Here is a 19,273-nt window from a genome sequence, read left to right as displayed (position 1 = left end):
GTGCAATGGGACAATTGTGCAGCTAAAACCATACGAGCATGCAATGCTCCCAGTGTAACTGTAACTACCACTGTGCAACATGACACTGCAAGGAAAATTGCACAGCTGTAGGCTGGTCCGAAGGTAGTGGGTTATCTCAATTGATTGTTCACAGTCAGTTACAGATTGATCTACAATGCTCCCAGTGTAACTGTAACTACCACTGTGCAACATGACACTGCAAGGAAAATTGCACAGCTGTATACTATAAGTGCAACAATGCGAGCACCATATGCTGCAAATGCAATGGTGCAACTGCAAGCATGCAAGCACCTTTATGCTGAAAGTGCAATTGTACAACAACCCGACAAACTCACAAGCATAATGACAGGTTTCAGTGTAGCAGCCGTGTTAGTCTGTATCCGCAAAAAGAACGAGGAGTACTTGTGGCACCTTAGAGACTAACAAATTTATTTGAGCATAAGCTTTCGTGGGCTACAGCCCACTTCTTCGGATGCATGGAATGGAGCATGAATTGAGGAGATATATATATATATATATATATATATATATATATATATATATATATATATATATATATATATACACATACAGAGAGCTGGAAATGGTGGGAGTTGTGTTACCAACTCTGAGAGGCCAGTTATGTAAGGAAAAAACTTTGAAGTGATAATCAAGATAGCCCAGTACAGACAGTTTGATAAGAGATGTGAGAATACTTAGAAGGGGAGATAGATCAATGTTTGTAATGGCTCAAGTATCAGAGGAGTAGCCGTGTTAGTCTGGTTCTGTAGAAGCAGCAAAGAATCCTGTGGCACCTTATAGACTAACAGACATTTTGCAGCATGAGCTTTCATGGGTGAATACCCACTTTGTCGGATGCAAGCAGTGGAAATTTCCAGGGGCAGGTGTATATATAAGCAAGCAAGAAGCAAGCTAGAGATAACGAGGTTAGATCAATCAGGGAGGATGAGGCCCTGTTCCAGCAGCTGAGGTGTGAAAACCAAGGGAGGAGAAACTGGTTCTGTAATTGGCAAGCCATTCCTAGTCTCTATTTAAACCGAAGGTGATTGTATCTAGTTTGCATATCAATTCCAGCTCAGCAGTTTCTCATTGGAGTCTGTTTTTGAAGCTTTTCTGTTGCAAAATTGCCACCCGCAGGTCTGTAATTGAATGACCAGAAAGGTTAAAGTGTTCTCCTACTGGTTTTTGAGTGTTATGATTCCTGATGTCAGACTTGTGTCCATTCATTCTTTTGCGTAGAGACTGTCCGGTTTGGCCAATGTACAGGGCAGAGGGACACTGCTGGCACATGATGGCATATATCACATTGGTAGATGTGCAGGTGAATGAGCCCCCTGATGGTATGGCTGATGTGATTAGGTCCTATGATGATGTCACTTGAATGTGGACAGAGTTGGCATCAGGCTTTATTGCAAGGGTAGATTCCTGGATTAGTGTTTTTGTTCAGTGATGTGTGGTTGCTGGTGAGTATTTGCTTCAGGTTGGGGGGTTGTCTGTAAGCGAGGACAGGTCTGTCCCCCAAGATCTGGGAGAGTGAGGGATCATCTTTCAGGATAGGTTGTAGATCTTTGAGGATGTGCTGGAGAGGTTTTAGTTGGGTACTGAAGGTGACAGCTAATGGTGTTCTGTTATTTTCTTTGTTGGGCCTGTCTTGTAGGAGGTGACTTCTGGGTACTCGTCTGGCTCTGTCAATCTGTTTTTTCACTTCAGCAGGTGGGTACTGCAGTTGTAAGAACGCTTGAGATCTTGTAGGTGTTTGTCTCTGTCTGAGGGGTTGGAGCAAATGCGGTTGTATCTTAGAGCTTGGCTGTAGACAATGGATCGTGCGGTGTGTCCTGGGTGGAAGCTGGAGGCATGTAGGTGAGTATAGCGGTCAGTAGGTTTCCGGTATAGGGTGGTACTTATGTGACCATCGCTTATTAGCACAGTAGTGTCCAGGAAATGGACCACTTGTGTGGATTGATCTAGGCTGAGGTTAATGGTGGGATAGAAATTATTGAAATCATGGTGGAATTCCTCAAGGGCTTCTTTTCCATGGGTCCAGATGATGAAGATGTCATCAATGTAGCGCAAGTAGAGGAGGGGTGTTAGGGGATGAGAGCTAAGGAAGCGTTGTTCTAAGTCAGCCATAAAAATGTTGGCATACTGTGGGGCCATGCGGGTACCCATAGCAGTGCTGCTGACTTGAAGGTATATATTGTCCTCAAATGTGAAATAGTTGTGGGTGAGGACAAAGTCACAAAGTTCAGCCACCAGGTTAGCTGTGACATTATCGGGGATAGTGTTCCTGATGGCTTGTAGTCCATCTTTGTGTGGAATATTGGTGTAGAGGGCTTCCACATCCATAGTGGCCAGGATGGTGTTTTCTGGAAGATCGCCGATGGATTGTAGTTTCCTCAGGAAGTCAGTGGTGTCTCGAAGATAGCTGGGAGTGCTGGTAGCATAGGGCCTGAGGAAAGAGTCCACATAGTCAGACAATCCTGATGTTAGGGTGCCAATGCTAGAGATGATGGGGTGTCCAGGATTTCCAGGTTTATGGATCTTGGGTAGCAAATAGAATACCCCTGGTTGAGGTTCTAGGCATGTGCCTGTACAGATCTGTTCCTGTGCTTTGTCAGGGAGTTTTTTTAGCAGATGGTGTAGTTTCTTTTGGTAATCCTCCGTGGGATCAGAGGATAATGGCCTGTAGAATGTGGTGTTAGAGAGCTGGGAATGGCAGAGCCATTACAAACATTGAATCTATCTCCCCTTGTAAGTATTCTCACACCTCTTATCAAACTGTCTGTACTGGGCTATCTTGATTATCACTTCAAAAGTTTTTTTCCTTACTTAATTGGCCTCTCAGAGTTGGTAAGACAACTCCCATCTTTTCATGCTCTCTGTATGTGTATATATATCTCCTCAATCCATGTTCCATTCCTTGCATCCGAAGAAGTGGGCTGTAGCCAGTGGTGAGCTCCAGCCGGTTCGCAGCAGTTCGCGTGAACCGGTTGTTAAATTTAGAAGCCTTTTTAGAACCGGTTGTTCCAGGACAACCGATTCTAAAAAGCTTTTAAATTTAACAAAGGCTCGGGCAGCTGTCTGCCCGGCCCCGGCCCTGGCCCCGGCCCCAGCTCACCTCCCCCTCTCCCCTGAACGCTCCGCCCTCCTTCTCCTCCCCTTCTCCTGCTTCCCGCGAATCAAATGTTCGCGGGAAGCCTGAAAAAAGGAGCAGGCAGGTAAGCCGGGCGTGTGGGGGAGGGGGCGGGACGGCTCCTCCTGGCCCTGGCCGAGCGCCCCAGCCCGGTCCCAGCCAAGCACCCCCGGTTTGGGCTGGTCCCGCCTGCGCGGCTCGGACCTGGCCCAGCTCGGGCCCCGCGGCTGCGGCTCCGGCGCTGACCCGGCCCGGGGAGTCGGGCCCCGCGGCTCCGGCTCCGGCTCCGGTCCCGGTGCCGGCCCGGCCTGGGGAGTCGGGCCCCGCGGCTGCGGCTCGGGCCCCGGTGCCGGCCCGGCCCGGGGAGTCAGGTCCCGCGGCTGCGGCTCCGGCCCCGGTGTCGTCCCGGCCCGGGGAGTTGGGCCCCGCGACTGCGGCTCCGGCGCCGGCCCTGGTGTTAGCCCAGCCTGGGGAGTCGGGCCCCGCGGCTGCGGCTCCGGCTTCGGCCCCGGTGTCGGCCTGGCCTGGGGAGTCGGGCCCCGCGGCTACGGCTCTGGCTACGGCCCCGGTGTCGGCCCGGCCCGGGGAGTCGGGCCCTGCGGCTGCGGCTCTGGCTCCGGCCCCGGTGCCAGCCCGGCCTGGCCCAGGGAGTCGGCTCCCGCGGGTGTGACTACGGCTCCGGCCCCGGTGATGGCCCGGCCGGGCAGAGCGGCCCCGGCTCCGGCCCCGGGCAGTGTGGTAAGGGAGCAGGGGGCGGGTGTTTGGTGGGTTGTGGAGGGGTGGATAGGGGTCAGGGCGGTCAGAGGGAAGGGAACAGGGGGATTGAATGGGTGCAAGGGTCCTGGGGGGCAATCAGTAAGGAGCAGGGGTTGGATGAGGTGGTGGGGACAGTCAGGGACAGAGAGAAGGGGTGGTTGGATGGGGCAGGGGTCCCAGGGGGCCATCTAGAATGAGAAGAGGGGTTGGATGGGGCTGCAAATGGCAGTCAGGGGACAGGGAAGGGGGTGGGTGGGTCAGGTGTCCGGGGGGGTGTCAAAAAACATGGGGGGTTGGATGGGGCACGACCCCCCGGGGGGGCACGACCCCCTCGTGAGGTGAGGAGGAGGGAACCGGTTGTTAATATTTTGGCAGCTCATCACTGGCTGTAGCCCACGAAAGCTTATGCTCAAATAAATTTGTTAGTCTCTAAGGTGCCACAAGTATAATGACAGCGGTGCAAGCACACCACACGGTAAGTACAAGTGTGCAAACACAATATGCTACCAGTGCAACCACACTAGGCTCCAAGGGCGCTGTGCAACTATAGATGTGCAAGCACAATACACTGCAGCTGCCTAAGCCCATTGCTCTGCAGGAGACTCATTTGTGTCCAGCCCTTGTGCCCCGGCTGTGACTCTCAGCTGACCCACTAACAACACGCAGGCTGGTGTCCACACAACATCCTTTCCCACCTGCCTCATCCTGGCTGCTGGAGTTTGTCCCAGTGCATTCTGGGAAACTCTGGGCTGCGATTGAGAATTACTTGCTCGCTTGGGTCCAGTCCCCCTCCCCCAATGCGGATTTAAGTATTTCTACAGAGCAGAGCAGCTCCAAGAGGAGGGTGAGAACACCCCAGCACTGAATATCCCATAAGGGGCTTGCTTGGGAGCCCTGTGCTGCATCTGGCACAGTGGAGATTAGAGCCTGGGTCTCCCACATCCTGGAAGAGGCTCTGACCAGTGGGATAAGTGGGGCACCCCCCATGATGCTTTGTGCAGGACCCAATTTGGGCTGGAAACTGACTGGGAGGCAGATGGCAAATGAACAGAGCCCAGTGGTTTGGATTTGAGAAGATCGCCTGGTTTGCAAGCTGTGCTGGTGATTCTCGGAGGGGCTGAGGTGTGACGACCACATGCAGCACCGAGGAGACACAAACCTCCACCTTCCTTTCATCTACAGCCGATGGGCGGCTGGATTTCTGGGTGTGGGTTTGTACAGCACCTAGCACCGTTTGTACGGCTTCCCCTCCCCCAAGGTCCAGACAGGTCCAGTGTGATCATCCCATCCCATCCGACCGCCTGCTTAACGCAGACCCTAGGACGTCCCCGGCTTAATTCCTGTGGGAACTGGAGCAGATCTGGTAGAAAAACATCCAGCCTTGATTTAAAAATAGCCGGCGAGGGAGAATCCACCATGGCCCTTGGTAAGTTGTTCCAAGGCTCCGTTCCCCACACTGAAAAACGTGCCCCTTATTTCCAGTCTGAGTGTGTCCAGCTTCAACTTCCAGCTTTGCTAGACTGACGAGCACATGGTCAATATTTTGTTCCCCATGGAGGTACTTCTACACGGTGATCAAGTTGTCCCTTAACCTTCTCTTTGTGGGGATCAGGGAAGGGAGCAGGGTCCAGTGGTTAGACCAGGAGGGAGCTGGGAATCAGGACTCCTGGGTTCCATTCCCAGTGCTGGGAGGGGAGTGGGGTCTAGTGGTTAGAGCAGGGGGAGCTGGGAATCAGGACTCATGGGTTCCATTCCCAGTGCTGGGAGGGGAGTGCGGTCTAGTGGTTAGGGCAGGAGGGGGCTGTGAGGCAGAATGACTAGACCCCACTCCTCCCCCAGAGCTGGTCCATGACTGGCGTTTCTACATGTACAGTATTAAAGAGAAATAATCCGTGAAGTTACCTGGATCTGAACTGGCCCCACTTGAGTCTGTCAGGGATGCACTCTGGTGCCCTGTACGTTGAAACTGTCACAGCTGCCTGTAGTGATAAGGACTCAAACAACAGAGAAATCATGACTAACCCCCGGCCCATGTAGTGCAGATCTTCCCCCAGATAAAGCAAACACCAAATGTGCAGCACTGGCTAGTTTTGGCCTCTCGGCCTGTGCTGTCCTGTGCTGTGTTATTGTTCACACGCTATGGAAGTGCGGGGTGGGGACTAGGCGCCCAGTTTATTTAATAAAACAAACTCTTCCCTTCCATCCGCACCAATGAGCAGACAGGGCTGGAGCCATCCCTGCATCTCGCCAAAGAGGAGGGGCTGGAGGGGGTTTCATTTTGGGGCTGGCTGGGGATGGGAAGTGAGGGCAGACGGGGTTGTCTGGCTCGCTGCCCCCCAGGATGGACCCAGCTGAGGGGTCCCGTTCTCTGTACCTACAAGCTCTGTTTTGGACTGTGTTCCTGTCATCTAATAAATCTCTGTGTTACTGGCTGCCTGAGAGTCAGGTCGGCCTGCGAAGTGGGGGTGCAGGACCCTCTGGCTTCCCCAGGACCCCGCCAGGGCGGACTCACTGTGGGAAGCGCACGGAGGGGCAGAGGATGCTGAATGCTCCAAGGAGAGACCCAGGAAGGTGAAGGCTCCCCAAAGTCCTGACTGGCTTTGTGGGGAGCAGTTCCAGAGCATCGCCTGGGGACTCCGTGACAATTCCTAAATGTTAATACTCCTTTTTTACCTTTGACTCAAAGCTATAGCAATAGACAAGACTTGTTTGCTTACATCACAAGACCTGAGCAAACATCTCCCCTTCTACCTCTATCAATACAGGCTGCATTTCAAAGCTCGATTCATTTACATATCGTCACCGCGGCCGGCCCAGGGCAACCACTTCCCCCAGAACAACAGCAGGAGCCCATGAGTGAGGAGGGGCCCTGGTTTGTCGGCGCTTTCACTTCTCCTGCTCCTGATTTTCCTGCCCATTGCTCAGCTCCGGAGCCATCGCCGACGCAGCTGATATCCCAGGAGAGCCAGGGCACATGTCCAGCTGCATCCTCAGCCTGGCGCCAATGCCCTGGCTGTGCCCTGCCCCCATACACACCCCAGCCTGGCACCAGGGGGCGCTGTGCTGCTGGGGTGCTGCCCCCACTGCCCTGGCTGTGCCCTGTCCCCATACACACCCCAGCCTGGCACTAGGGGGCGCTGTGCTGCTGGGGGTGCTGCCCCCACTGCCCTGGCTGTGCCCTGCCCCCATACACACCCCAGCCTGGCACCAGTGGGTGCTGTGCTGCTGGGGTGCTGCCCCCACTGCCCTGGCTGTGCCCTGCCCCCAGACACACCCCAGCCTGGTACCAGGGGGCGCTGTGCTGCTGGGGTGCTGCCCCCAGTGTCCTGGCTGTGCCCTGCCCCCATACACACCCCAGCCTGGTACCAGGGGGTGCTGTGCTGCTGGGGGTGCTGCCCCCAATGCCCTGGTCACGTCCTCTCTCCTCTCTAGTCACTGGGGCCCCATCTCAGGATCGGGCCCATGGGCCTAGCTGCAGCATTTGGCGCTCGTGTCATAAATAAACAGATCAGGGTTAAGGTCTCTTTTACCTGTAAAGGGTTAACATGCAGTACCTGATGACCACCTGACCAGAGGACCAATCAGAGACAAGATTTTTTCAAATCTCTGTGGAGGGAAGCCTTTGTCTGTGTTCCTTGTTTGCTCAGAGCTCTCTTTGGATCTAAGAGAGGACAGTCATGTCTCCAAGTTCTCCTGGAGTAGTTTCTACTATTCAATAGTGAGTATTAATTAGAAAGGTGGATTAGTTTTATAATTTTATTTCTACATTTGCAATTGTGTGTTTTGCTAAAGGAAATTCTTTATTCCTGTTTGCTGTTACTTTGCTTTCACTGAGAAAGAAAGGGGGAGGGGGGATTCTCTCCAGAGATTGATAAGTTTAGACCCTGTATTGTTTCATTTGGTTACAGAGATAGTGACTTTTCTTTTTATTCTTTAATAAATTCTTTTCTTTTCTTTGGACTTGGTTAATTCCTTCTCTTGTGGAAATTCAGGGGAAGGGGAGGGGGGAAGAGAGAGTTCCTCCTGGGTTTGATTCAAGCAGTTTGAATCAGGTATCTCTTTCCAGGACTAGGGAAGGGGAGGGGGAGGTAAGTCCCTCTTTGTGTTGAGTCAAGGATTTGACTCGGTGTATATCTCTCCAGAGTGGCTAGGAGAGAGGGAGGGGGGAAGTGGGCTGCTTCCCTGTGCGTAGAGATTCAGGGACATTGAATCTGTGTTCCCCAGAGAAAGTTGGGGGAACAGGCAGTGTGTCAGACACTTAAATCTGACTGGTGGCAGCGTAGTAGATCTAAACTAGGATTTTAGTTTAGAGGGAAACTAAGGCAGGTCCCCACATTGGAACCCAACAGCTCCAAGTGGGGGTGAGACCTATGACAGCTCATCTCTCATTGCTCTCGGCCTCTCTCGCTCCAGTGAAGCATGAACCCCTGGGGCCGGGCTGGTTTGTGGTTCGATTGCCTGGTTCCGGAGCAGCAGGGTCAGCGCCAATTCCCCCCCCCCCTCCCGGAATCAAGGCCAGCTGGGGAAACCTGCCCCCGACTGGACAGGGCCCCGGGCACCCGGCCTCTAACCTCACCCTGGGGAGAGCCCTGCTGCTGGGGCCTGACCCCCAATACCATGGGGAGAGGGCTGGGGGGGCACAGGAGATGGGATGTATTTGAGGTGTTGGTGGGGGGGTCAGAGTACACTTGGGGGGTACAAGGGGTTGGGGTCTATTGATGGGGGGTCCAAAGGAGGGTTGGGTTGTGCCAGAGCTGCCCAGCACTACAGAGTATTTTAGGGCAGGGGACTGTGACCCGCAGCCCCCCGCTATTCCAGCCCTGTCCCCCAACTTTGCTGATGCCCCTCAGTCCTGTCTCACAGGTCCCTGCTATCCCAGCGCAGTGCCCCGCAGCCAGGGCCGGCTCCAGGCACCAGCAAACCAAGCCGGTGCTTGGGGCGGCACATTTTCAGGGGCAGCACGTCCAGCCAGCCTTTTCTTTCTTTTTTTTTTTTTTTTTTGGACTTGTGGCGGCAAAAGCCTAGAGCTGCCCCTGGCAGCAGCAGCGCATCCTGCACGGGGGTTTCCCCTGGGGCCGCTGCAGTTTGCGTCACGGAGCAGCACCTGCACCTTACGGCTGGGCGGGCTCCGAGCGCGGGACACTCGGGCTGAGGGCTGCCCCCCGGGACGCACAGAGCCGCCTGCAGGTGCCGCAAGGTGGCCTCCCCCGAGCGCCACAGCCGGGGCTGGGCGAAGCAGCCCGAGCCACCCAGGGACTGCGGCAGGGCGGCCAAGAGCAGCAGCAGTGGGGTCCTAGTGGGGACCAGTGCCCGGGGTGCTGCCGTGCAGGGCCCATGTCCCGCTCTCCGGGCTCTGCTCCCTCTGGGGCTGCCCTGCCCCAGCTCCTCAACCCTCTGACGGGCGGTTCCCCAGCTCTGCCATCCTGGGTCCCGGCCGGTCCTGGAGGCGGGAGCCCCGGCTGGAGGGACCCTGGGCTGAGGCGCGGCCTGGGAGCCCCGCTGCTCTCCCCGACCCTGCCAGCGCTGGACTGGCTGGAGGCGAGGGGGGAAGTGGGCCGAGTCAGCACTGGGGGGGGGGGAAGCCCAGGGCTGGTGCAGCAGGGAGTGCGGGGGGGGGAGGGGGCAGAGCCCAGTGCGGGGGCGGCACAGGGGTGGGGGGGGGGAGCCCAGGGCTGGGGTGGGGGGGCCGCCAAAATTTTTTTTGCTTGGGGCAGCAAAAAACCTAAAGCCAGCCCTGCCCACAGCTGGACATTCCCCCCACCCCCATCCCGCCAGCTGATCTCACGCTGGTTCCTGTTTCTGCTGGGGCAATGTTTCCATGAGGTCTCTGGTGCCTGCCCAAGGGGTGGCCAGGATATCCCCGCAGTGACACAATCTCCCAGGGTCCAGCCATGGGTCCCCAGCAGCCTGACCTGAACTGCCCCCCACATCCCACAGGGCACGACCCTGCCAAGCAGGAGGCAGCCTGTGGGGTGAGAGCAGGCTGGGGGACAGTACTCCTTGGCAGGGCCACCCAGAGGGGGGTGGGGGGTGGGCAAGTGGGGCAATTTGCCCCAGGCCCAGCAGGGGCCCCCACGAGAGTTTTTCGGGGCCCCTGGAGCGGGGTCCTTCACTCGCTCCGGGAGCCCTGGAAAATTCTCACGGGGCCTGGGCCCCCGGAGCTTCTTCCACTCCGGGTCTTTGGTGGCTGAGGTCCTTCCGCCGAAGTGCCGGGTCTTCAGCGGTAATTCGGTGGTATGGGTCCCCCACCGCGGGTCTTCGGGGAACTTTGGCAGCAGGTCCTGGAGTGGAAGGACCCCCCACTGCTGAATTACTGCCGAAGCAGAGGCCCCCCCCGCTGCCGAAGACCCCAGGCCCCCTGAATCCTCTGGGCAGCCCTGCTCCTGGGTTCTAGTCTGAGCTGGAGGAGGGAAGTGGGGTCTAGTGCAGAGGTGGGCAAACAATGGCCCACGGGCCACATCCGGCCTGCGGGACCCTCCTGCCCGGCCCCTGAGCTCCCGGCTGGGGAGGCTAGCCCCCGGCCCCTCCCTGCTGTCCCCCATCCCCCGCAGTGACGCCGCCATGCTGGCAGCTCCGCTGGCTCTGGCCGGGTGGGGGGTACAAGCTCCTGCTGCTCTGAGCAGCATGGTAAGGGGGCAGGGTGTGGGGAGGGAGGTTGGATGAGGGGCAGGGGGCTCTGGGAGACAGTCAGAGGACAGGGGGCGGATGGATGGATGGATGGATGGGACGGAGGTTTGGGGGGCGGTCAGGGAACAGGCAGGGTTGGACGGGGGTGTGGTCCTGGGGGTGGTGATTAGGGGCAGGGAGTGCTGGGAGGGGGCAGTCAGGGGACAAGGGGCAGGGGGAGTTGGATGGGTCGGGAGTTCTGAGGGGGCAGTCAGGGGCGGGAAGTGGGAGGGGTGGATAGGGGAGGGGGTCAGGCTGTTTGGGGAGGCCCGGCCTTCCCTACCCGGCCCTCCATACAGTTTCACACCCTGATGTTGCCCTCGGGCTAAAAAGTTTGCCCACCCCTGGCCTAGTGGTTAGAGCAGGGGGACTTGGCATCAGGACTCGTGGGTTCTGGTCCCTTCTTTACCATCTCTCCTCACGAAGAGCATCACACTGGATGTCCCCATTGCCCTGTATCGATATCGCAGCCCTTTCCAAACCCTGGGAAGCTCTTGCCTTCCCCCACTCTCCTGTGACAGGGAGTTCCCCAGGTTAACAACACAAGGCTGAAGGGATTTACAGGTAATGGTGGGGGTGAGTGCAGGTCATGAGCTCCCAGCCAAGCACAGATCTGCCCCAGCTGGACTGGAATGTCGGCAGCTCTTCAGCTGTTGGGCTCCAAGGGGAAAAGCAGCCCCCGGCTGCCCGGCCCTGCTAATCTGGGCTCCGCACCGTGCTGGGGCTGCGTTCCAGGAGGCACGAGAGGGGACAACAGGGGTGTAGGTGGGGGACAGACAGGAGCAGAGGTGGCATGGGGTGGAGATAAGCTTGGGGCTGGGGGCCGGGCTGGTACGGGCCCTGCTGGGTCATTCCTGGGGCCATCTCAGGGGAAGCATCCAGGGGCAGGGGTGTCTCTGGTCCAGAGAAGGAGGCCTGGGCCTGGGGAGTTTAGAGCAGTGTCTGTGTGTGTGTCAGAGTGGATGGGAGCCCAGCACGTTGGTCTCCAAGGCAGATATCCCCATATACACCGGACCCTTCCCTCCCAGCCAACCTCGCTCTATCCACCACACGCCCCTCCATCCACTCACCCACCCCACCCCGCCATCCCCACCTCCCTCCAGCCCCACACCCCTCCCCTCCATCAATCTATCCAGACCCCCATCCGGCCCCCTGCGCCATCCCGTCTTCAGGTGTTCCCCAGGCACCTCTCCCCTGATCTCCCCATTGCTAACCCCAGGAAGGGGCTCCTTCTGCCCCCTCTCTGCACCTCGGGACTTGGGCAGACACCGCTGTAGCAGCCCCCAGGGTGCCTCGATTGCCCCATGTGGCTGCCTGGTCGGGAGCAGCTGTGTAAACGGGAACCGAACCAATGCCCTGCCCCCGCGAGCCCCCCTGGGATGGGGGCTCAGCCCAGACCCAGGTCTGTCATTTACTGGGAGCCCCTGGTTAAAATAGTGCTCGCACCTGCCTGTCAGCTGCCCCCCTTTTCTAACACCCCCATGGCTCCCCCGAGCTCTCCCCGTCCCATCTCCCCACACACGGCCCTCCCCTTCCCTCCCCCGATCCTGCTCTCCTCCCCCCTGCCCTGGTCCCACCCTTCCTGGGCGGGGTCCCCCGCCCCCCCCCATAGAGCCGGCCCTGGCTTGGGGGCGCTGCCCTCCGGCTGCAGCTCGGTGCGCGCCGCTCGCTGGACTCCCTCGCCCCGCAGCATGGACCCGGCTCGCCGCCTGCTGCCCCTCGGTGAGCCCCCGACCCTGGCCCCGCCGCCCGGCTGCACCACGTGCTCGGCCCAGGCTGCTGCTTCCCGGGCGCGTTGCTGAGCTCGGTTCCCCGGGTGTAAATCGGGGGAGTGACTCCGGTGTCGCTCTGCCATGGCTGCCGGTGGGCTCCAGCCCCCGGTAGAGCTGGGAGCCCCACGGGCTGCGCTCCGAGTCCAAGGGCAGGAGCAGAGCTGGGGCCCATGAGAGATGGGCCCGATTCTGGCACCACTTACTGTGGTGTGAATCCCCGGGGGTGGCTCCCCGGTTGGTGTGTTTTGCTGCCTGGATTCAGGGCCGCCCTGAGGGGTGGGCAAGTGGGAGCTGCTCCAGGTTTTCGGCGGCGGGTCCTTCCCTCGCTCCGGGTCTTCAGCGGCAGTTCGGCGGCGGGCCCTTCCCTCGCTCCGGGTCTTCAGCGGCAGTTCGGCGGCGGGTCCTTCCCTCGCTCCGGGCTTTTGGCGGCACTTCGGCGGCGGGCCCTTCACTCGCTCTGGGTTTTCGGCGGCGGGTCCTTCAGTGCAGCGGAAGACTCGGAGCGAGTGAAGGACCCGCCGCTGAAGTGCTGCCGAAGCCTCCGAGCGCCGCCCGCTGAGTACAAGCGCCGCAAGCACCAGGCGGGGGCAGGGAAAAGCCGCGATTGGCAGCACTTAGGCTGCTCTACCGCCACCGCTTCATTCTTCGGCTGCATTCGGCGGCGGGTCCTTCCCTCCGAGAGGGACCCGCAGCTGAATTGCCGCTGAAGACCCGGCCCTGCCCCACCCCCCTGAATCCTCTGGGTGGCCCTGCCCGGACTCCCGGGGAGTGACGCTCATTTACACCCGCTGCCTTGACAGTGTCGTGACCGAGTGAGGGCAGGATCGGGCCCAGCCAGTGCCAGCGGGGGCTGATTCTCCTCCCCCTCCTCCGGTGGAAATCTGGAGCAACTGGGCCCAGTTTTGCTCCCATAAGTTTCCTCTTGTGTGACTCCAGGGGAGTGACTCCTGGATCCCGTGCTGGTGTGAATGGGACCAGGACACTTGTCTCTGGCGGGGCAGGGATCTGCTGGGCTGTCCCGGGCACTAGAGGATTGTGCTATTTGTCTGGCTGGGCTGGGCTCCTCTCTGACACCCTGGGGAGCAGCGGGTTATGGGGGGGGCGGGGTCACAGGTTGTCCCATCCTGGCTTGTACTCCAGAGAGAGATGATCCTTCTTTGACAGAGAGGCCAGGTGGTTTCTCCAGGCTCCTGGCAAGATGGTTCTGGTGCTGGGAAGTGAACCCAGGAGTCCTGGCACCTAACCCCCTCTGCTCTAACCCACCAGACCCCACTCCCCTCTCCCTGCTGGGAATAGAACCCAGGTGTCCTGACAACCCCCCCCTCCCCGGCTCTAACTACTAGACCCTGTTCCCTCAGGCTGCAGAAGCAGGGTTTATAAACTGATTCCCCGGGGTTTGTAAACTGTGCTGTCCGGGGTGGACTTTACACCAGGGCACGGATCCGGCGGAGATGTGCGAGAGGGCCCGGACCTTCTACGCGCGCCTTTTCTCCCCGGATCCGACCGATCCTGCCGCTTGCAGAGTGCTCTGGGACGGACTCCCGACGGTCAGCGCGGGCGACCGGGACCGGCTAGGGCTGCCTCTCACTCTGGCCGAGTTCTCGGAAGCCCTCCGTCGCATGCCCACCAATAAATCCCCGGGCATGGACGGGCTGACCGTGGAGTTCTACCGCGTGTTCTGGGACGTCCTCGGCCCAGACCTAGTCACCGTCTGGGCCGAGTCCTTGCGGAGCGGGGTCCTCCCTCTCTCGTGCAGGCGAGCCGTGCTCGCTTTATTGCCGAAGAGGGGGGACCTCCGCGATTTACAGAATTGGCGTCCCATCTCGCTCCTCAATACGGACTATAAAATTGTTGCGAAGGCCATTTCGATTCGGCTAGGGTCCGTGCTGGAGGACGTGATCCACCCAGACCAGACCTACACCGTCCCGGGCCGTACCATCTTCGATAACCTGTATCTGGTCCGGGATCTCTTGGAGCTTGGGTGCAGGGATGGTCTGTCGTTCGCCCTCCTGTCCCTGGATCAGGAGAAGGCGTTCGACAGGGTGGACCACGGGTATCTCCTGGGCACTCTGCAGGTGTTAGGCTTCGGACCCCAGTTTGTGGGTTTTCTCCAGGTGCTGTACGCTTCGCAGAGTGTCTGGTCAGGCTCAACTGGACCCTGACCGAGCCAGTCAGCTTCGGGTGGGGAGTGCAGCAGGGGTGCCCCCTCTTGGGCCAGCTGTACGCCCTGGCGATCGAGCCCTTCCTCTGTCTCCTCCGTAGGAGGTTGACGGGGTTGGTGCTTCAGGAGCCGGAGCTGCGGCTGGTCCTGTCGGCGTACGCCGACGATGTGCTCCTCGTGGTCCAGGACCCTGCCAGGCCGTGTACTCGGCGGCCTCCTCCGCCCGGTCAACTGGGTCAAGAGCTCTGGCCTGGTGGTCGGGGACGGGTGGCAGGCGAGCTCCCTCCCACTCGCTCTTCAGGCCATCCGGTGGAGCGCGGGTCCGCTGCTCTATCTCGGCGTTTACCTTTCTGCCACGCATCCGTCTCCGCCAGAGAACTGGCAAGGTTTGCAGGGCAGGGTGGCGGAGCGGCTCGGAAATGGACAGGACTCCTCCGTGCCTTTCCCTCCGAGGAGGGCACTGGTGCTCAATCAACTGGTCCTGTCCATGCTCTGGTACCGGCTCAACACCCTGGTCCCGGCCCTGGTGTTCCTGACCGACCTCCGGAGGGTGGTGCTGGAGTTCTTTTGGCCAGGACTGCACTGGGTCCCTGCAGGGGTACTCCACCTGCCCCTGGAGGAGGGAGGGCAGGGCCTGAAGTGCCTCCGCACTCAGGTCCACGTCTTCCGCCTCCAGGCACTGCAGAGGCTCCTTTATGGTGCGGGTAGTCCGGCATGGAGAGCCCTGGCGCACGCCTTCCTGCGCCGCTTCTGAGGGCTCCGATACGACCGGCAGCTCCTTTATCTCGACCCGAGGGGCCTTCCGCGAGACCTCTCCGGGCTGCCGGTCTTCTACCAGGACCTCCTCCGGACCTGGAAGCTGTTCTCTGCGACCAGGTCCGTGGCGGCCACCGAGGGGGCAGACCTCCTCGCGGAGCCCCTGCTACACAACCCTCAGCTCCGTGTGCAGGTGGCGGAGTCCCCCGCGGTGCGCCAGAGGTTGGTCCTGGCAGATGCCACCAGGGTCGGAGACCTCCTGGACTACGACCGGGGAGACTGGCTGGATCCCCTGACGCTCGCTCGGCGGATGGGGCTCTCCAGACCTTGTGCTCCCCGGCGCGTACTACAGGAGGTGAAGGCCGCTTTGCCGCCCGCTGCTCGGGCTTACCTCGACCGGGTCCTGCGTGAGGGCACGCCCCGCCCACCCCCCACCCCGAGCCCTCCGGACCTCTTCATCGGGCCCCTGCCCCGTGGACCCAACCGCCCCCCCCGCCCCTTCTCCGCCAGCCGGCTGCACGATCTGCAGCCGGTCCGTTTCCAAACCGCGCCAAGGAAACAACTCACGCTCGTGCTCCATACCGTTCACTTCCTCACCTCGTGTCCCGCCCCGCCCCCAAGGGGCGGGACCTCGTGCCACCTGCGGAGGCTGAGGAGCCCGGTGGGCCAGCCTGTACTCCACCCTGGTCCCGAGGCCCGCCGGGATATCAGCTGGCGGCTCCTTCACGGGGCCGTGAGCATGGCGTGTACTTGGCGCGGTTCACCCCTGTCCCGGACACCTGCCCCTTCTGCGGCGTGAGGGAGACCCTGGCGCAGGTTTACCTAGAGTGCGCCAGGTTGCAGCCCCTATACCGGCTCCTCACCGACATTCTGTTACGTTTCTGGCTGCACTTTTCCCCTCACCTCCTTATCCATGCACTCCCTATCCGTGGCCCCACAAAGTCGCGGGACCTCCTGGTCAACCTCCTCCTCGCCCTGGCTAAAAAGGCCATCCACGCGACCAGGGAGAGGAGGTTGGCCGACGGAGACTCCTGCGACTGTGGGGCTTGTTTCCGATCCCTCGTCCGCTCACGTCTCCGGGCGGAGTTCCTCTGGGCGGCGTCCGCTGGCTCCCTTGACGCTTTCGAGGAGCAGTGGGCGCTGTCCGGTGTCCCCATCAGGCTCCCTCCTTCTGACCCTTTGACCTCACTCCTGCCCCTGTTCTTTTATTAGTTGTCCCCCGCACTTAGTGGGTTTCCGTGGCCCTGTGGATCCTCCCCTTAGGCTGGGGGGGGATCCGTTAGCATGGGGCGGGCTTCCGCCCGCCCCCTCTCCCGGATAACCCAATAGTACTTTACACCAGGGATGGAGAGGCAAAGGGACCAAGTTTGAAAGCCTTTTGGGGACCCTTTTGGGGTGATCGGGCTTTGCATTTCCCCCAGCGGGGAATCATTGGGTATGAGGCACTATCAGAGCGGGGGGTGGGGGTGCTGGTTAGGGGCGGCTCTAAGAATTTGGCCGCCCCAAGCAGGGCGGCATGCCGCAGGGGGCGTGCTGCAGGGCGCTGGCCCTGCGGCTCCTGGTGTCCTCTTGCAGACGTGCCTGCGGAGCCGTAGGACCAACGGACCCTCTGCAGTCATGACTGCGGAAGGTCCGCCGGAGCTGCCTGCCGCCCTGCCAGCAAAATGCCGCCCCACGCGCGTGCTTGGTGCGCTGGGGTCTGGAGCTGGCCCTGCTGGTGCTGGTGATGTCTGTGGGCTGCCCCTCCAAACCCTCAGATGAGTCCTGGGTGGTGTGGCAAACCCAGGCCAAATGGCTACAAAGGGAGGGGTAGGAATTAGTCCCAGGGGGGTTAAAAGGCTTCTCCCTATCCACTGAGGAGAGAGAGCCATGAGAAATTAGGTTCAGCTGGAACAGGGGTTACCAGGGAAATAATTTGGTTCAGCGGGCCCCAATTGCTGGTGACCTTTTTAAACCCTCCCTGGCAGGGAAATGGGGGTGGTGGTAAGGGCTGTGGCCGCGGTGCAGCAAGGCTCTGCCCTCTTCCAGCAAGGAAGACTGCACTCTGTCTCCAGAAGGGGAGAAAAACAGCAAGGGACTGACTGAGAGGAGGATCAGCCAGACCCTGTGTGACTGGGAAGGATTTTACTTTGCCCAAGCCTGTGTCTCCAAGGCAAAAAGGGACTGAGCCAGCTGAGGAGAAGCAGGTACTTTGCCACAGTGGTTGATGACAGTGCAGAAGGCTGGATGCAATTACCTGCATGTGTCCTGGCTCTGCACCTTCCCAGCCATTCTGGTCATGGGTCATCCTGGGCCCAGTCAGGCTCCCCTCCAAGCTTCATCCAGACTTGATCTGATCTTTGGGGGTAGGGGAAGTTCCAGGGTCACCTTCCCCACCCCCACTGGCCACTGATGGATCTGCAGTCACATCCCCTTTGGGCTGTGGGTGGTGCTGGAGTGTAGGATCCACCTCGGAGCTGGGAGCTGCAGCATCAGGAGCTGGGTGCCTGGTGTCCCGGGGTTCAGAGGAGGCTGGATGGGGAGGGGATGGGTTGGAATGTGGGTCAGGGTCCTTTGCCTTGGGGTCTTTGAAGTCTTCAGCTTCCATATGAGGAGAGATTAATCAGACTGGGACTTTTCAGCTTGGAAAAGGGGAGATATGACTGAGGTCTATACAATCATGACGGGTGTAGAGAAAGTAGATAAGGACGTGTTGTTTACTACTTCTCATAACACAAGATGAAATGAATAGGCAGCAGGTTTCAATCAAATAAAAGGAAGTATTTCTTCACACAACGCACAGTCAACCTGTGGAACTCCTTGCCAGAGGAGGTGGTGAAGGCCAAGACCATAACAGGGTTCAAAAGAGAACTAGATACATTCATGGAGGACAAGTCCATCAATGGCTATTAGCCAGGATGGACAGGGATGGGGCCCCTAGGCTCTGTTTGCCAGAGGCTGGGAATGGGTGACAGGGGATGGATCACTTGGTGATAACCTGTTCTGTTCATTCCCTCTGGGGCACCTGGCACTGGCCACTGTCAGCAGACAGGATACTGGGCTAGATGGTCCTTTGGTCTGACCCAGTAGGGCCGTTCTTATGTTCTTATGTCTTTCACTTAAAGGAGCATTTGCCTGGCTTTAGATGCCGTCAGGGCTAGAAGCAAACCTAGGACTCCTGGGTTCTATCCCAGCAGTGGGAGGGGAGTGGGGTCTAGTGGCTAGAGCAGGGGAGGCTGGGGGCCCGGACTCTTGGGTTCTATCCCCACAGCTGTGGGGAGGGGTATTGGTTGTGAGTTGTTGTCTAAGTGGCTGGCTGTACAAAGGGCTGGATCCTGTTGGGTGCTCAGTGCCCTGTCCCTCTGTGCATCCTATGCCCTGTGGTGCCAAGTGATTAATAAAATGGAGCATTCCTTGCCCTGCCAGTCCAGCCCCCCTCTGGGGGAAGGAGGGAGGGAGAGGGAGACATCAGTGCTGCCCTGGGTCTGTGCCCACCCACCTTCCCAGAGCTTTGGGGGGGTCTGGTTTTCAATCCAGACTTAGGCTCCTGAAATGAGAAGCCTGACTTACAAAGGGGCTGCGATTTGTAGGCAGGCAGCGCCGTCTAGTCGACAGAGTATCGGGGTGGGAGTCAGAACACCTGGGTTCTTTCCACTGATTTGGCAAGTCGCTTCCCTGCTCCGTGCCTCAGTTTCCCCACTCAGTTGAGACTGGGAGCCCTTTGGGGCAGGGGCTGTCTCTCGCTGTGGGTCTGTACAGCCCTTGGCACAATATGGCCTCAATTTTGGTCAGGCCTGATAGTCGCTACCGTAATTCACTTAATAACGAGCATTCCCAGATCCTGCAGAATCTGGGCATAACCAGCCAGCCAGGCCAGCTATTTTAGGAGCCTTGATGTGGATTTAGGTTACAGCTTTTAGGTGCCCAAGTTTGGCACGTGGGTCCCCAGCTGCGGGCTGGATCCTGCACTGCATGTTCCAACTCAGCTCCCGTTGGAGGCAGGCGCTGTCCTGCTGGTGCGATGGGCTC

At 59.1% G+C, this 19,273-nt stretch overlaps 1 protein-coding gene and 1 long non-coding RNA gene across 6 annotated transcripts in view; one reads left to right on the top strand and one right to left on the bottom strand.

Moving 5' to 3' along the window:
* LOC120391433 overlaps positions 1-19,273 on the bottom strand; it is a 341,872-nt gene that overhangs the window by 71,767 nt on the left and 250,832 nt on the right. The gene's annotated exons all lie outside the window — the stretch shown is intronic.
* Positions 12,218-19,273, top strand: part of LOC120391365 (adhesion G protein-coupled receptor E5-like) — a 209,343-nt gene continuing 202,287 nt past the window's right edge. For all 5 annotated transcript variants that reach the window (XM_039514957.1, XM_039514959.1, XM_039514958.1 and 2 more), the window contains exon 1: positions 12,218-12,298. In XM_039514957.1, the coding sequence (XP_039370891.1) occupies positions 12,268-12,298 (31 nt within the window). In that variant the 5' untranslated portion in view covers positions 12,218-12,267. The remainder of the gene's footprint in view (positions 12,299-19,273) is intronic.

The sequence above is a fragment of the Mauremys reevesii genome, linkage group 25, assembly GCF_016161935.1.
Source record: "Mauremys reevesii isolate NIE-2019 linkage group 25, ASM1616193v1, whole genome shotgun sequence".
Lineage (NCBI taxonomy): Eukaryota > Metazoa > Chordata > Testudines > Geoemydidae > Mauremys > Mauremys reevesii.
Note: the sequence above shows the minus strand (reverse complement) of the source record. Positions and strands in the feature narration are given on the sequence as shown.